At 38.6% G+C, this 17839-nt stretch overlaps 3 protein-coding genes across 4 annotated transcripts in view; 1 reads left to right on the forward strand and 2 right to left on the reverse strand.

The window, feature by feature from the left end:
• The first annotated feature begins 245 nt into the window (after positions 1 to 245).
• LOC122084090 (protein FAR1-RELATED SEQUENCE 5-like) lies at positions 246 to 5239 on the forward strand. The gene is made up of 2 exons (XM_042652137.1): positions 246 to 2974; positions 4733 to 5239. The coding sequence occupies exons 1-2, from the start codon at positions 833 to 835 to the stop codon at positions 4898 to 4900; spliced, it is 2310 nt and encodes a 769-aa protein (XP_042508071.1). The 5' UTR covers positions 246 to 832; the 3' UTR covers positions 4901 to 5239.
• Positions 5240 to 6487: 1248 nt separating this feature from the next.
• On the reverse strand, positions 6488 to 12362 carry LOC122083427 (diacylglycerol O-acyltransferase 2D-like). Its single transcript, XM_042651230.1, has 9 exons — positions 11807 to 12362; positions 11609 to 11683; positions 11359 to 11444; positions 10387 to 10493; positions 10153 to 10308; positions 9027 to 9113; positions 8459 to 8556; positions 7866 to 7953; positions 6488 to 7426 (listed from the first exon to the last, which is right to left on the reverse strand). Exons 1-9 carry the CDS (start codon positions 12007 to 12009, stop codon positions 7325 to 7327), a joined length of 1002 nt encoding a protein of 333 aa, XP_042507164.1. The 5' UTR covers positions 12010 to 12362; the 3' UTR covers positions 6488 to 7324.
• A 1170-nt stretch (positions 12363 to 13532) lies between these two features.
• The window catches only part of LOC122083663 (diacylglycerol O-acyltransferase 2D-like), a 5828-nt gene continuing 1521 nt past the window's right edge, over positions 13533 to 17839 (reverse strand). The window contains exons 4-9 of one of the 2 annotated variants that reach the window (XM_042651533.1): positions 16930 to 17036; positions 16696 to 16851; positions 16334 to 16420; positions 15003 to 15100; positions 14355 to 14442; positions 13533 to 14051 (exon numbers count right to left, since the gene is read on the reverse strand). In XM_042651533.1, the coding sequence (XP_042507467.1) occupies positions 14016 to 14051; positions 14355 to 14442; positions 15003 to 15100; positions 16334 to 16420; positions 16696 to 16851; positions 16930 to 17036 (572 nt within the window). In that variant the 3' untranslated portion in view covers positions 13533 to 14015. The remainder of the gene's footprint in view (positions 14052 to 14354; positions 14443 to 15002; positions 15101 to 16333; positions 16421 to 16695; positions 16852 to 16929; positions 17037 to 17839) is intronic. The other variant, XM_042651532.1, reaches the window with a different exon arrangement.

The following is a 17839-nucleotide window of genomic DNA, read 5'->3' on the forward strand; positions in this document are numbered from 1 at the left end:
TGGTAAAGACCATAAAATGGTCAAATGATTGAGCTGAGAGCCTGAGAGGGGTTAAGTGCTTTCTGTTGCTCCACGTGCTAACCCACAGAAAGGATAGACGGGGAGTTTGGAATCAGTCTCATTCAACTTCAAGACCTTTCGTCACCATTGTGATATACATGTTAGTGTTCCGTCGTTCGATCATAACTTGATCCAACGGCGAATAACCCCAATCTCCTGCTTTAGTCAAATACTGGATCATTGCCCTAGACGTCATCGTCTCTCTGTTCTCTGTTTCTCTCTCTCTCTCCTCGCACGACACTCACACGGTGACATCCTGACCCCGGCCCTTCTCCCTTCTTTCTCCTTTCTGCTGCAACTGCCCTCAAGGTCCCTCCGGTCTAGAGAAACTCTGTTTCCTGAAATCACGAAGAGAGGGCAGGAAATGAAAAACACTGGAAGCCAGGTTCTGGGGTCCTGAAATTTTGCGGTTTCCTTCCTTAATTTGCTTCCTCTATCTCTATCTTTCTCTCTCTCGTCCTCACTGCCTCTTCTCCTCTGTAATCTCTCCGATGAAACCCTAGACACCATAAACACTTACCTTCTGTATTATCTTCACATTACCTTAAGTAGAAACCCTAGAAGCTTATATCTTTGTCTCTCGTCGAGCCTCTGTTCTGAGATTTTTGCTTGCGAAGATCCTGTGGACCTCAGTTCGTAGGCAATTGGCTGTGTATCTGGATCAAGATGACGGTCAGTTATTTTCTTATATTGGGTTTGAATAATTTGTAATGCTTAACTTGCATGTATTTCATCTGGGATTATAGTGGAAATAATCAACTGTTGATAATCCATGGAGTTCGAACCATTGAACATGGAAAATGAGGTAATTGAATTCGATATGGGCTTGGCCGATGATGCCGTGGACATCGAGCATCCCGTTGATGAAGATGATCATGAGATGGTCGAGAGTTCTGCTGGCAGGGAATTGTACATCCCCGAGGGTGACATGAACCTTGAACCTTATGAAGGGATGGAATTTGAGTCCGAAGAGGCAGCCAAGGCCTTCTATAATTCTTATGCTCGGAGGGTCGGCTTTAGCACTCGTGTCAGCATGTCCCGTCGCTCCAGGAGGGATGGAGCTATCATACAGAGATCCTTTGTGTGCGCCAAGGAAGGGTTTCGGGTTGAGAAAGAAAGGCCTGGCAGTGAGAGCAAGGTCAAACGGCCGCGAGCAGTGACCAGAGTTGGTTGCAAGGCTATGTTGGTGGTTAAGATTCAAGAATCGGGGAAATGGCTTGTGTCCAGCTTCGAGAAGGAACATAATCATGAGCTTGTCCCGCCAGATAAAGTGCATTGCCTCCGTTCCCACAGGCATGTCTCCGGCTCTGCAAAATCCTTAATCGATACGTTGCAAGGGGCTGGAATTGGCCCGAGTGGGATTATGTCTGTGTTGATTAAAGAATATGGCGGAATCAGCAACGTGGGTTTCACGGAGCGTGACTGCAGGAATTACATGAGAAGTAGTCGCCAGAGAACCCTTGGTGGAGACACTCAGACCCTTTTGGATTATTTAAAGCACATGCATGCTCAGAACCCGGCATTCTTCTATGCCGTTCAGGGTGACGAAGATCAGTGTATGAGCAATATCTTCTGGGCTGATTCGAAGTCCAGAACTAATTACACTTACTTCGGTGATACAGTTACCTTTGACACGACTTACAGGTCAAATCGGTATCGTCTACCTTTTGCCCCCTTCACTGGTGTAAACCACCATGGGCAACCTGTATTGTTTGGTTGTGCTCTTCTCATAAATGAGTCTGAAGCATCTTTTGTTTGGCTTTTCAAGACCTGGCTTAGAGCAATGTCTGGACGCCCTCCAGTATCAATCACTACTGATCATGACCGGGTGATACGGTCAGCCATCACACAGGTGTTCCCAGAGACCCGTCACCGTTTCTGCAAGTGGCACATCTTTAAAGAAGGCCAAGAGAAATTGTCTCATGTGTATCTTGAACATCCAAGTTTTGAAGCAGAGTTCCACAAATGTGTCAATGTAGCTGAATCCATTGAAGAGTTTGAATCTTGTTGGATGGCCCTCATTGATAGGTACAGCCTCCGGGAGCATGAATGGCTTCAAGCAATATACAATGCTCGCTGGCAGTGGGTGCCAGTGTATCTACGGGATACATTCTTTGCAGAAATGTCAATAACCCAAAGGAGTGACAGTATGAACTCTTATTTTGATGGCTATGTGAATGCTTCAACCAATTTACCACTGTTGGTTAAGCAGTATGAGAAGGCACTGGAGAGCCGGTATGAGAAAGAAGTGAAAGCTGATTTCGATACGATGAACACTGCCCCTGTTCTGAAGACCCCTTCGCCCATGGAGAAACAAGCTGCTGAGCTTTACACTAGAAAATTATTTGTGAAATTTCAAGAAGAGTTAGTTGAGACTCTTACTTTCATGGCAACCAAAATAGAAGATGATGGGGTAATGACTACATATCGAGTAGCAAAGTATGGCGAAGATCATAAGTCTTACATTGTCAAGCTTAATGTTTTTGAGATGAAGGCAAATTGTAGCTGCCAGATGTTTGAGTTCTCAGGCCTTCTTTGCAGACACATATTGACTGTCTTTAGGGTCACAAATGTTCTCACCCTTCCTTCGCACTACATTTTGAAACGATGGACGAGAAATGCTAAAAGTGGGGTTATATTAGAACAACGTGCTAGTGATCTGTTGAATTCTCGAGAATCTGTTACTGTGCGATACAATAATTTGCGTCAGGAAGCCCTAAAATATGTGGATGAAGGGGTGAAAACTATTGAAATCTATAGTGTTGCAATGGGTGCTTTACAGGAGGCTGCAGGAAAAGTTGCTCTCGCTAAAAAGAATGGTGGGAGACTTCCATTGGTCAATGGAACTAGTCGGGCAGACGGTACGACTGATGGAAGTCAGGGTTGTTGGGTTTCTGGTCAGCCACAGACTGCAGTGAGTTCATTTCTTTGCTTGATGTTCTAATTAACTGCTTTTCTCTGCTTTTGGTTTATTCCCTAGCATCCCCTCTCCCTCCTCATATGTTTCTTTACTTATTCCTTTTCCTTGAGAGCTTTGGAAGTCTTGAGTTTGTTGCTTGTTCTTCCTGGAGTTAACTTGCACTCCCTAGAGCTTTAGACCTACAGTAGCTTGAGAAGAATACCCTTTTTGTTCCATTAATTTGATCCTTTTTTAGCTCGATCAAAGTGAGCATCATTTTCTTCTTTGTAAATGGCTTTAATTGGGTATATTTTTCAATATTTTCCCACCTGTTTTAAGACATTGTAAAAAATCAGAAAACATATATTTCATAAAGATAACGAGAAATTAAATGATGAGAATATTATCATGTTTGCTTACCAATTAAATATAAGGAAGAGAATTCCTATACTAATGACAGTTTTCCATTCAGCTCTATCTAATTGTCATATTGCTGGTCATCTTGATGTATTTGGTTTGTGTTGTTAATCATTTTTATTCATTTTACGGAGTAACATAAGTGGTTTAGTTAGTTTTTTTTAATAAGCATGTACACTAGAGTCATTGATTTTTTTTTATTTTTTATTTTTATTTTTTTGAATTCTTGCTTTATAATTTTGTGGAGTGAAAGTTAAGTCATCAAATAGCATTGTTTTGCATACAGTGAGATGCTCTCAGTGCTCATTGCAAATATGAAAAGTTTCCATGCAGTAAGATTTTCATGTAAAGTATCATTTGCAGGGAAAAATTTACATCGAAACAAACATGGTTAGCTGAAATTTGGACACGGCCCTTAGGGCCTGGTTGGTAGGATATATCCCCTTCTGATATAATTTTTCGAGGGCAATGCTAGTGGATCTTCCCCCATCCCTGGACTGGTCAACTGTACTGCATTCAGAATTTAGTAATATGACCTACTGTCCTCCAAAGAAGTCTATTGTTGGACTGTGACTGCCATGATCCTGGCATTTCAAGTGGCAATGAAGAGATGAGATCATTCTCTTCAGCATTTCTTATTTCTGGAAAGGTGACTGGTAGGTTTTTGTTTTTTTTTTTTAAATAATGGAAAGAAAGTGATTTCCTAGCAAAACAGTCTTATCATCTAATGTGCACCTATATCTATATTTTCATTTCTTAACGGAAAAATTATAATCTTGCCTATGTGAATGACGGTGTCTGTATCCTAGCCAACTGATTAATTATTGGACATGGGTGCTGTCTATTTTCTAGCAGGTGATCCTGTATTCTGTTTGCGTTCCTTTGGTTAGGATTACTGCAGATTTTTCTTTGAGTTGGTTGGTATCAACCTAACTTCATTTTTCTTGAATAAGAACGATATGAGGATTATGGATTAGATATGATCTTGACGTCTCATGCATATTATGTTGCTGTTGATAGGATTTCCGCTTATTAGATTTCTGGGTTTTTCCCATATCATTGTCGCCAATACTTTGCTGATGAAAATTGCAACATGATGAAATGATGATTGGTTAGAGGAAACATCAGTTTTGGCACTATTTAGTTTTGTTTTTGTGCCTCTTTTTGTTTTGGTCTTCTTTTTCACTACTTCCAAAGCTGCTACTCGAATACTGGTGACAATCCCCATGAGCCAGGATTGGGGAAGGGCGGTTTGGAAATTGGACTTGTACATCATGTTTTTGAAGTATTTTTTTTTCTATGAACCGATCTGTTTTCCGTACTTAATGAACAATTTCTGTTAACCATCTTTTTTAGGATGAGAAGGACAAAAAAATTCAGGAACTGTCTCGTGAGCTGGACCGTGCAAATCGGAAGTGTGAGGTGTATCGAGCTAACCTGCTTACAGTGTTGAAAGATATCGAGGAGCAGAAACTACAACTATCTGTTAAAGTTCAAAACATAAAGCTTGGTATGCGAGAATGACTCACGAAAAGGAATCAACATAGTATGTGGGTAAGGTTTTCTTGATTTTTATCCTGTACGTAAGGTTGTCTAGACTAATTTATCTGTTCATTTTCCTTTTGGTAAGTCTAGGGACTTTTAGGTTTTGGTCTTAACAATATCACTTTGTTAGTTGGGAGTGAGAGGCTTATATTGTAGCTCTGTCTGAGGATGGGGTTTCTTGCATCTGTAATTCTTACGGAGGATGATCGATGATCACTGTCTTATTGACTATATAGTGAGGATCTGTAAATGACATGTATTTGTACATCAGATAGGCTGGAGTGGATAGAGAAAAGGTGTGAAGTTATTGGTTGGCTATGTTCAGGATTCCCATCCAGGATGAAAAGAGGTTTATCTTTTCTTAGCTCTACACTATGGAAGTATAGAAAATTCCTCGAGGAAACTTCTCAATGGGGTTTTTTTTTTTTTTTTGGGGGGGGGGTGTGGGGGGAGGATTATTTACTATGTTTTCATTGTTTTCATTGGCATTATTTCCAAACAAATGAATAGTTAGCACTTGTCTACTAACAAGTGAAATGAAGGAGCTCCATAGAGAAAAAAATGAAATTTATTATGGAATATAAAGTTTTGCAGTGAAATTTTTGTATAATTAATTTAAGATTTCACTGAATATGGTAATTAAACTTTTAAAATATATTCTTTAATTCCATATATTTTTCTGTTCAAGTTTAAGTAATTCAGTTTAAAGGTAAAATAGAGTTGAAGGGGGGGGGGGGTTTGGGTTAAATTATTATTAGTTTAAAGGTAAAATAGAATTTAGTTACTCCTCTTACCTCCTCGGGGCCCTTACACAGGGTGTTTAATGCACCATGGGAAAATTGAATGGTTCTCATCCAATCTCAATATGACTTGGTCATGCAATTGTGGGATCAGTATGAGCATATGAGATCAATTTTAGTTCGGATATTCCATTGTTAGCGGAAAAAAAATATATAAAAATATTTGATAATTTTGAGGTAGTTATACAATCAGTGTTGGTAATGATTACCAAATTTATCATTTTTTTTTCTACACTTGCAATCTGATGGAACTCATATTTATATGTTTTTTTTAGTTAACTATAAAATCTCTCAATAATATGAAAAACGTTCTTTATTTTAATAAAAAAACATTCCAAATTTTTTTTATTTTTTCAAATGAGGCTCAGGTTTCAATCCTTTTCCTTCCCACCTCTTCCTTTGTCTACAAATTAAAATACTCAAACTGGTTCCTCCCATCTAATGCAAGAATATGACTAAAACCATTTCATCAACATTTAAATCTCGGAAATGGTCTCAATTGACTCTGATTCGGATTTGACAAAATCAACCAAAACCTTGGAAAATAGAATTGGGATAGATTTCCACAAATTTTTTTTTTTAAATTTTACAGGGTTTTGATTCAAAAGTTCTGTAAATCCAACTACAACAGATAAATTCAAATTGGGATAGATTTCCACATTTATTTAGTGTTACGGGATTTTGATTCAAAAGTTTTGTAAATCCAACTACAAGAGATAAGTTCAATTCGCATTCTCCACTTAAAGTAACTAAAAGGAAAGGAAAATGACTAAATGGAAAGGACTGTGTGCATTCATAACTGATCCAAAACAAATCCAAAGCAAAGTTTTAAGAATCAAACATACTTAATTGAGGTTGATTGATTCAATTAGAAATGGCCAATTCTGCTGATTCGATGTTATTCCCGCTTGTATTCTAAAGGAAAAAAAAAAAAATCTGATTTCATGCCCGTTCCAGATCAGATTATTCATCGACATCTGAAAGCACCAGATGCCTACCATGGCATCTATTGAGGCCAGACAAACTGACAAGTCCAGCATAGAGTTCTTGATTGCGTCCAGAATCTCTTACTTGATGCACAGATCTCTGAAACCCTGGACCTTCAGCATGCCAAAAACAAACCTCCAATTGTCATTCTCACTACCTGACTGATTCTCGCTCCTGCATCCACATTTGAAGGCGCGATTCGACATGACAGCTGGCTTTGTGGTTTTGATATCTGAAAGCTTACTACAAATATCATAAGTAAATGGATCCCGGTTGTTCAATCATTTGTTAACCAGAGTCATTCTTTGATAAACTATCACTATTGAGTCAGACTCAATAGAATTTGATCAAATTCAAAAAGTCTTGCAAGCACGACCGTAACCCTTCTGAAAGAGCTGTACCAGTAGTAAATCCGACTGTCCCATTCTTTTCATTTTTTCTGACTGAATTTTTTTCTAGTTGGGGCCTTAAGTTGGTGGCGCAAGGCGTATAAACAGATATTAATCAGAACTTCCCATGCCCTAGGGGGAGGTTTTATCGGTTAAAGTTATATACAAATACAAGCAGATGACAATATACATGTATGAAATTGAAGGTGGAAACAGAGAGGCTTTTATCAAAGAATTCTCAACTGGAGATCAGCTTGACCAACCCTAGCTTTGTGCTTTTCAAACAGCTCTTGCATGGCTTCAACAAACTTGCTGTGAATTTCATTGACCTGGAGAGATGGGAAAAAAAAAAAAAACATTAGAAATTTCATGTATTTGCTCAGTTCACTTCTGTATTTCTCTAGGGGACGATCACTTCAAAGCTACCTATGTAAATCAATGTCGTGGATTTTATTTAACTTGACAATCAATGGGACCAACCATGCTTCAGCAGGATTTCTGTTTCCAGCAGCAACAGACTCCTCAAGTAGAGTGCAGGATCCATGCATAATGAAGTGTTTCTACTTTATCTTGTTTTGTACTCTTTTTCTTAGTTTCTTAATAACAGTTTAAGCCACTACTGGATGAAAACCAACTTCACAACTCCCCCCCACCACCAAAAAAAAAAAAGGCGATAACCAGCTTGACTGGATAAAGTAGGAATATACATGCATCTAAGCCATGCAGTAAACATAAGCAACAAGAACAGGATTTGTAGAGTTTTATTACCTCTTCAACTGTAGGTTCTGGATTTCTCTTCAGCTCAATCGGTCTACCCACCACGACATGCATGGGTTGTTGATATGGCACAGGTGTTCTACAAAAAGTAAAGGAAATCCAATGAAATGTTATAGGATAACTCATTTGCCAAGACATATGCATGGGACCAATTTCCCAGACTATCTTCCCAGATCCTCTTATCTGGATGGTGTGTGCTTTCATCTAGTTGATGCCAATTGCCACACATGGCGACTGTAGTCCAAGGTTACGTTAGGCAGCAAAATGAGCAGAATTTCTTCTGTCATTATTTTCGTGTGCTTATTTAAAATTTTTTAATATCAACTGCAGTGCTTATTTAAATTTTTTTAATATCAACTGCAGCCATCATAAGAGGCAGAAGTACAATACAGGGCATGGACAAGCATATAATGGCACTGTCCACATATCCGGTTGGAGGTTTGCCCATTAAATGGATAAATCAGCATTGAACTCATCCACCTCCACATTGCAAGGAATGGAGTGGCAGAACCAATGTCCTCAAGAGTCAGATTGAAAAAAATGGTACTAGAAAATATTTAATGTTCAGGTTATCAAATTCGTACCCAAAAACACCCCAGAAGACAATTGGAGTGAACTTGATAGCTCTAGCCAGTTGCAGGATCAACTTCCCACTGGGCTTCCACCACTTGTAAACGTTTGTCTGCACTTGGAAAAGTGACATCATTTGGGGAAAACAACACATGTACATGAAAAGTCAAATTTACAAGAGTCTCCAACAAGTCTAGATACCAAATATTGAAGGGGTTTGGGTCTATGATTCTGCAATGAATTAATTGCATTAAGACCACAAGAACATCAAGGATGCAATTGTGCATAAACCATAAACAGGGAGCAACACATGTTATTGTGGAGGAAAAATGGGTAGAATTGGTTTACTGGTACAGGAAAGTTATGCCCTACACGATCATGTACTTATGTGAAACCACCAAAAATTATGATGACATACATAATGAAAGATCAGAAAATTATAATACAACAATGAAAATAATGGCCAAGTACCTCACACATGAGATGATGCTACATTCACATCATAAAATAGATGGTCAAAATATGAGAACATGAAACGAACTGAAGCACCCCATGGACCTTCTATTAAAAAAAAGTCAATACCTGACCAAAGCAGAAAACTGGAACCAGAGGTCGGCCTGTCTCCATAGCTATGCGGACAAATCCTTTTCTTTTCTTGAGGAAGGCAATCTATAAAATAACCAATATATTAACTCAAAAATAGGAAAGACATGAAGACCAACATTTATAACAAGGACCTGAGCCTGCAGCCCCTGTAAATGATTTATCCTAGATATGACTTGAATAGAATGATTTCAGCTCATCTGTACCAAGGAAAGGGAAGATTTGTCAATAAACATTAACTGCCATCTGGTCTACTGTGAGTGGGCATAGAAATGGATGATTAATTATCTTCCAGTCACTGGAGCAGCAGGCAAAGAAAGGGGAGACCCAAGAAACTCTTGATTAGTCACCAAAGGAAGGTTGTCATCAAGGAAGTTCACAGTGCTTAAAGGTCACAAAGGAGAATGATGCATGCATTCAGAGGTCTACCCACTTTGCAAATTATAAGTTTTGGAATTCAACGTATGTGTACAGGGATAAAATTTGTTTTGTCATAGCAGTTTTGTTCACTTCTGAGAATGCTTCTTGGCAGGCATAGATAAAACTCCAGCACCAATGCTAGAAGGTTTTGGACCATGCAGTTACTAACTTACTATAGAAGAGCGTCAATTGGTGCAATAGTAAAAACTTGGCTACCAGCATGAAGACACCAATTTGAGTTTGAGGGCCGCCACTTCATGCCAAAATGCTAGGTTAGGACCAAATACCAGGTTATGCCCCTTAAGAGTCATCACTCTGAGGAGGTCCTTGAACTTGACATTATCATTTCAAGGTTGAAGAAATCATACTTACAAAGTCTACTTGCAAAAGTCTGGATATTTTGGGATAGCTCAGTTGGATATAATGGAAATTTTAGAAGATTTTAATTTCTATGTATTGTATATTCAAGGATGGTTGGGTTGGAGAAATACATTTGAAATCTTAGAAGCAAAAATTTGAAGAGGAAAAACAAAAATGTAATAGAACTTGATATAGGAATTAAACTTGAAATCCATTATGAATTGCACTTCTAGGACAGCTATGAACAGAAATTTTAGTACAAAAAAGGGTGAGAGCATTTTAATCAAAATACAAACAAAAGAAGTGCAAGATAGAACAAACAGACCTCAGAGCCATGTTCCATTAGAAATGTCTCCTGCACCCCACCTGGCACTACAATGCAACTATAACCAGCTTCCAAGAGAGACGTAAAATTCTTCCTAGTTGCAGGTGTAAGCCCCAGCCATGTCCATATATGCCTCAGGAAAGGTGTATAGAAAACCTGATCAATATTGATTTGTTAATAAAGGCAGGAAAGGCTCCTCAGTAATTACAGAGACTGAGTTGTAATGAATCTTACAGCAGTGCTAGCAAGGACTCTGATTTTCGGTAGAGGCATGAAACCCGTAAGATCAGCAAGAGAAACAACGGCAATTGGTAATACTGAATGTGGTTCATAACCAAAAACTGCATAAAGAACATTAATTAATTGATCAAATGAGGATGAAATATATTAAAAGCATTGAACTGTAATTATTATGGCAGAATTCAACAAGATCTTGCAGTAGCCAAGGGCCCAAGACAATCCTCATAAGATAGATTTTGAGCAAAGTCAAAGAAAGATATATAGGCTTAACCCACTCAAAATGCAACAAAAATAATAATAATTTTGGTGCAATTACCAAACTCTTTTCGCTTGGCTTCTTAAAAGTGTATATGATGGAGTTCAGATAGACATACAGTAAGATTATCTCTTTCTCCTGTTCTCTTACAATTCCTACTTACATTAGTTTTATTTGTCTAAGAATTTCCATACCTTACCTAACCTTCTTCACTTTCTACTTCCAAACCTTTTTTTTTCCTCTGCTTTTTGATCTGTTTCTTTCTTGCTTCTCAACGGCCCAGCTAACACCCACCAAAACCTAGTTCAAATTCAGCCTTTCCTACCCCTGTAATTCCCCCAAAAGAAATCAAAAGCTTTATCCACCATTAATGGAACCGTTTCCCTTCCTTATTAGCTACATAGTCAGGAAACGGCAAGGTGAATTTTGTGATCAATGGAGCTAGGCAGTGCCTCCCTAGTTCCCCCCCCCCTCCCCCTCCCAAGTTCAATGCCATTACAGGATAACCCAAGCAGAGCGCCGTAGTTCATACAAAGTACCACCCGTTGCTCAGATTGAACAGGTGTAGCGTCTCGGATGCCGGGGAACCAGGCACCGTCCATTTCAGTGGTGCATTGACGACGCCCGAACCGCTAGAAATCCCCTTCAACAGAGAGAGAAGTTTGAAAAGAAAAAATGGCCACTATTCATTGAAATCTTGAATTGCTTACCATAAGCTTCGTTCGGGTCAAATGCCTCAATGTCCTCCACATAAAGAATCAACGGAAAATAACCACAGACGTGCTTACAGATAAACCTGGAGAAAAGCCATAGTAATCCAAATAAGAAAGTGCAAGAAGCAAAAAATGTAAACAGTTTGATTCTATTAGAACTGGATTGGAACAGATTGAACCCCTCCCCCTCCAAATCCCACGAAAAATCCAATTAAACAAGCTAGCTAGAAGATGATGAAAGTGGTACCTGGCCAATCTTCGCCCTGTTTTGCTCTTCTCGTCAATCGGAATCAGCATTAACAATAGAAGAAGCGCAAAAACCCTGAAAAAGAAGATCGAATCGAATATGGGTAAAGCCATAAAAAGGTTGCAGAAAATGTGTGAAAGCTTGAAAAGAAAAAGGTTGGATCAGACATTCAGAAAAGAGAGACATAAAAGTACGGACGTGAAACCCAGACACTTAGAGAGGAATAGGAGGGCCATCAAGACTAGAGCCACATTCAAATGAAACGATCCCAACCATAAGGCGAATGCGGTTATGGTTTTCAGCATCGAAGATGGTTTCCCCTGGATCACTGTCACCTCATGCTCATCCTCTCGGTTGACAGAGGAATAAGATGGCTCACGGTTTCCATTAATCTCCTCCATCGTATAACTAAAGAACCAAAGATAAAGGGACAACAGAGAACAGGATTGGGACTTGGGGTAGGACTGGTGAAGGACTCCGAAGGCTCTGCTCTCTCTCCCTATTCTCTGCCTTTACAGCCGGAAAGTGAGAAAGAAGGTCCCTGCAAATACGACCTACTACCAATATATACAAAATACGAAAATCCCCGCGTGGCAGAATGAGATGGAATGTGGAGATTTTGACTTTGTAGAGAGGAGGGGTGGCCTCGCTCGCCATGTTTGCCTGGTTGCGTGCCGTACGTCATACGACGAATGCCGCAAAGCCTGCATTAATTTCTTCTTTATCTGATGATGGGTCCACTGTCCCAGTATGAAAACAGTAGGATTCAGTGATCCAAGATGTAAGGCCTTGTAATGACCCCTGCCTTAACTCTGTTTTGCTCGTAATGATTCGTTTTTGTGAAAACATCCTTTGTTTGCAATGAGTGTAGTGGCGCGGTGCGTATCAAATGAGAATAACTGTTCATTCTCTTTCTACCAAATATATATATATATATATATATATTTTTTTTTTTTAATGTAACATGTAAATCTCTGTACATTTGCTCCTCATAGACCCTATAGTAGCGATTGGGTTGTTTTCTCTTTCTATACCTTTAAATTAAAACAAATTATTTTTTTTTCATCTCTTGACATCCAAACTACCAAAAGTAGTAAAGGAGGAATTCTTTCCCGAATGAGTGCAAAGTAATACTTATGACCTTTCCACAAATAAACACGCAAATGAAGGATATATATATTTTTTTATGACATTGGTTACATTTTTTAATAGGAGAAATTTTTTTTCCACCGTCAATGAAGGAAACATACATTCATCTAAGATTGTTATTACTTCCCTTATTTTTTGAAAGGAAAAAGAAAACCGCACTACATAGCAGCAACACCTAAACATAAAAATGGTGAAATGTTATGCTCTTTTCCTGTGAAATCCCACCTTGACAGATTCTCCCACACAAGTGCAAGGGCCACATAGCCTGACAAGGATTCCCTTCCATTGATGCACAATGGGAGGGGGATCCACACTAATCGGATACGTAATTCCCACTTTGTCGTGGGTGAAGGGAAACTACCTCCTTGTTTAAGTATATCTCTTTCGATGTAGAGAGATTTACTAACTACGTCTACAATCTACATGTTCTTTGAATCCCTAATCCGTACTATCTTTATTATTCTTTACAACTACCTCAATGGATACCACCCTAACAACCATATGGACACTATTTATTGCTGGATGAAACATTGAATGAAAATTTAACTGCAATTCCTTCATCACATAGCTCCCCTCAAAGACACCCACTCCATCAATTAAATCACAGAGACTCACAAAGGGTATAAGATCCAACGTTTTAGTATGCAGTATTGGCGGCTGTATCGGCCTTGACTGATACCAATATCGATACAGATTGGCCGTATCAAGTTAGATTGAGCCATTTTACTCTTTAAAATAAAATAAAATAAAAGGACACAAATGAATAAAATAAAGATGATAAATAAGGTAGTGCAGTTCTTTATTTCCCCTGCATTGTTATATATACACAAAATACCTTATTTCCAATCCCCACACCCAAATTCTAATTTAAAATGACTGAATTGTTCTCTAGCTGGGGCCTTACAATGATGGCACAAGGCGTATAAACTATAAACAGAAACTAAATCAGAACTTACCATGCCTTGAAGGAGGTTTTATCAGTCAAACTTACAAATACAAGCAGATGAACATTGAAGGTGGAAACACAGAGGCTTCTATCAAAGAATTCTCAGCTGGAGATCAGCTCGACCAACCCTGGCTTTGTGCTTTTCAAAGAGCTCTTGCATGGCTTCTACAAACTTGCTGTGGATTTTATCAACCTGCCCAGATGAAAAAGAAAAACAATATTTTCTCTGTTCACTTGAGTATTTCTCTTGGCGACGACCACTTTAAAGCTGCCTATGTAAAACAATGTTGCGGATTTATTTAGCTTGCCAAATTATGACACCTCCATAACCATGTTGCAGCAGAGTTTCTGTTTCCAGCAGCAACAAAGTCCTTATTTTGTATATTGCGGGCACCATAACAATGTTGTGCATTGCTTTTTAATTTTTCGCTAATCACGATGAAGTTATTGAACAGCCCTCTCCCTCTTGTTTTGAAGCCTCATTGTGATTACCTCTTAACAATTCAGCACCATAAAAAGAAACAAGCTAAAGCTGTCCATATATTCACCTACTTAGGTGGTAACCAGCTTGATTGGAGAAAGTAGGCATACAAATGCATCTAAACCATGCAGTATACAAATGCAAGAACAGGGTTTATGGAGTATTCTTACCTCTTCAACTGAAGGTTGTGGATTTCTCTTAAGCTCAATCGGTCTACCCACCACAACATGCATGGGATGTTGATATGGCACAGGTGTTCTACAAAAGCAAAGGGAATCCAATGAAATTTATTCGAGTAACTAGTTTTCCAAGACATATGTATGAGGCCAACTTCCCAGGCTATCTTCCAAGTTCCTCTTATCTGCATGGTGTGTGCTTTCATCTGGTGGATGCCACATATGGCGTGTTATGTCCAAGGTTAATTTAGGCAGCAAAATGAACAGATTTTCTTGTGTACGTTGTACATCATGACCCTCCCCAGACCCCACAGTGGCAGGATCTTTATGCACTGGGTATGCCCTTTTCCAAATATCAATTACAGCCATGGTTTGTTTTTTCTTCTTCCTTTTTTTGGGGGGGAGGGGGTAGAGCAAAAGTACAATACAGCACACCATTACTGGGCATGGACAAGCTCACAAGCATATAAAAGCACTGCCCACATAACTAGTTGGAGGTTTGTCAATCCAACTAATGGAAATCGGCATTGGCCTCATTCCCCTCTGCATTGCAAGAAATGTAGAGGCAGAACCTATGCCTCCAAGAGTCTATCAAAAGATGGTACTACATAATATTTGAAGTTCAGAGTATCACACTCATACCCAAAAATTCCCCAGAAGACAACTAGGGGGACCTTGATAGCTCTAGAAAGTTGCAGGATCAACTTCCCTTTAGGCTTCCACCACTTGTAAACGTTTGACTGCACATTGCAAAGGTGACATCATTTGCGGGGAACACATGCACATGCAAATTCAAATCTACTACACTCTCCAACAAGTCTACATACCAAATATTGAAGGGGGTTTGGGCCTATGATCAGTAATGACAAGATAAATTGCTTTAAGAACACAAGAACCCCAAGGATGCAATCATGCATAAACAATAAACAGTAACACATGTTACAGAGGAGGAAAAATTGGTGGAATCATATACCGGTAGAGGAAAATTATGCATTATGCCCTACATGATAATGTACTTATGGGAAACAACCAAAATTATGACAACAAACTGAAAGAAAAGAAAATTAAAACACAGGGTACTTGATGCAGATAGAACACATGATAAAGCTTATTTTAGTGGAAATAAGCAGTGGGTTGAGTTTTATACATGCTGGGCCTTTTGGTCCAATGGTTATTCATTGTAGTGGGCCACTTTAAAGGGCCTAAAATATAGGCAGGAGGTAGGAATACATACTTTTTTTTTTTTTAGTCGATGTAGGAATATGTGATTCACTTCATTAGTCTAGTCAGAGTCCTTTTCTTTTTTATTTTTTTATTGTAATTAAAGTGTCTTAGTTGGGTAGGATTAGGTCTCTATATGCATCCAACCTTTTTTGAACTGTTGCCATTTATTATAGGCTGAGTTTTAGTAGCAGGTTATTGCCTTTAAAGTAGGCTGAGTTTATTACTTGGGATTTCTGAAATATGTTTTCTGATTACTTTTGGATTTCTATTACTGAAATTCCTGCCTATCTGGTTGTTCTAACTCTCTGACCTTGATTGCCTATTTCCTGCAGATATTGAGTTCTGATTCGTTTACTCTATTCTTGAGAATCCTATCTTTAGAAGGAATCTCCCAGATCTCAGAATCCGATCATTTGATCAATCTGAGATTTCAGTATTCTATTATTCCCAATTAAATATATTTTCAACCAGAGTTTGAGGCCTAACAGAGATGCAGATTTGAATTCGTTGAAATTCTACAAAGCCTGGTTTCTAAACGATCACTACAATTCTGGATAATTTTGGATTTCTGAAACCAATCATCCAAGGCTTCTAGTAACCCATCAGTACTTGCATGAAACAATGAAAATAATGGCCAGGTACCTCAAACATGAGATGATGCTGCATGCAAATCATAAAACAGGAGACCAAATAGGAGAACATGAAACAAACTGAAGCACCCCATGCAACTTTTCTTAAAAAGTCAATACCTGACCAAAGCAGAAAACTGGAACCAGAGGTCGGCCGGTCTCCATAGCAATGCGGACAAATCCTTTTCTTTTCTTAAGGATGACAATCTATAAAATAACCAAGTTATGAATAAAAAAATCAGAAAGAATGAGTGAAGAACAATAGATGTTAGAAGATTTTAATTTCTATGGATTGGATATTTAGCGATAAATTAATTGGCGAAATACATTCAAAATCTCAGAAGCCAGGCTTTGAAGAAGAAAAACAGAAGAACTTGATATAAATTGCACTTCTAGGATTGTTATGAACAGAAATTTTGGTATAAAAAAGGGTGAGAACATTTTAATCAAATACAAACAAAAGAAGTGCAAGAGATACAGACCTCAGAACTATGTTCCATTAGAAGGGTCTCATGCACCCCACCTGGCACTAAAATGCAACTATAACCAGCTTCCAAGAGTGATGTAAAATTCTTCCTTGTTACAGGTGTAAACCCCAGCCATGTCCATATATGCCTCAGGAAAGGTGCATAGAAAACCTGATCAATACTGATTTGTTAATGGAGACGGGACAGGTTCCTCAGCACTTACAAAGATAAGAATGTAACGAATCTTACAGCGCTGCTAGCAAGGAATTTGATCTTTGTTAGAGGCATGAAACCCGTAAGTTCAGCAAGAGAAATAATGCCAACTGGTAAAACTGAATGTGGTTCATAACCAAAAACTGCATAAAGAATCCAGCCAGTAGTTTATTGATCAAAAGGGGATGAAAGATTAAAAACATTTTAACTCATATTATTGTGGTAGAATTCAACAAGATCTTGCAGTAGCCAAGACAACCCACATTATATATATTGGGAGAAAAGTCAAAGATATATAGGCCTAACCCAGTGAAAATGCAACATCACATTAAAGTGAACAAGCATACTTTTAGACTTAAGCATATGTTCCTTGAAACCAACTAAAATGTTAGTAGATGTATCTTGCTTTCAAATTCCATTTTGGGCAATTACCAAACTCTTCTTGAAGTTGTCTATAATGGAGTTCCAACTTCCAATAGCCATACAGAAGGGTTATATATTTCTCCTTTTCTATTACAATTTCTATTTACTTATTTTTGTATGAAATTTTACATAACCTAACCTTCTTCACTGTTTACTTCGAAACCTTTTTTCTTTTTTTTCCTGCTTTCGTTCTGTTTCTTTCTTCTCAACAATCCAACCAACAGCCCCACCAAAAACTAGTTCAACATCAGCCTTACTGCCCTTGTAATTCCCAAAAGAAATCAAGACCATAATCCACCATTAATGGATCAGTTTTCTATTTTTATTTGCCACATGAGTTTCATTTGATTGGTTCTGCACCAAACACTTCAATGATCCCTCTCAAGAACCCCATAGCAGCAGCCTTGTAACACCCCCAAGGCCCCCAATTAACCGAATCCTCTACCCCTTGTAAAACTGTAGGAGAGATCCGGCATCAGCCTTTGTCGTTGTTGCAGTGCTTCCCTAGTGCCCCCCCCCACCC

The sequence above is a fragment of the Macadamia integrifolia genome, chromosome 7 (assembly GCF_013358625.1).
Source record: "Macadamia integrifolia cultivar HAES 741 chromosome 7, SCU_Mint_v3, whole genome shotgun sequence".
Lineage (NCBI taxonomy): Eukaryota > Viridiplantae > Streptophyta > Magnoliopsida > Proteales > Proteaceae > Macadamia > Macadamia integrifolia.

Bases quoted from the DNA above. Each gene is read 5' to 3' on its own strand.
- LOC122083427 (XM_042651230.1), bottom strand. From the start codon at position 12,009: ATGGAGGAGATTAATGGAAACCGTGAGCCATCTTATTCCTCTGTCAAC. The intron at 10,309-10,386 runs GTAAGATTCATT...AATATTGATCAG, and splicing joins GAGTCCTTGCTAGCACTGCT to GTTTTCTATACACCTTTCCT. The intron at 8,557-9,026 runs GTATTGACTTTT...TTCCAAGTGCAG, and splicing joins CAGTTTTCTGCTTTGGTCAG to ACAAACGTTTACAAGTGGTG.
- LOC122084090 (XM_042652137.1), top strand. From the start codon at position 833: ATGGAGTTCGAACCATTGAACATGGAAAATGAGGTAATTGAATTCGAT. The intron at 2,975-4,732 runs GTGAGTTCATTT...CATCTTTTTTAG, and splicing joins CTGGTCAGCCACAGACTGCA to GATGAGAAGGACAAAAAAAT.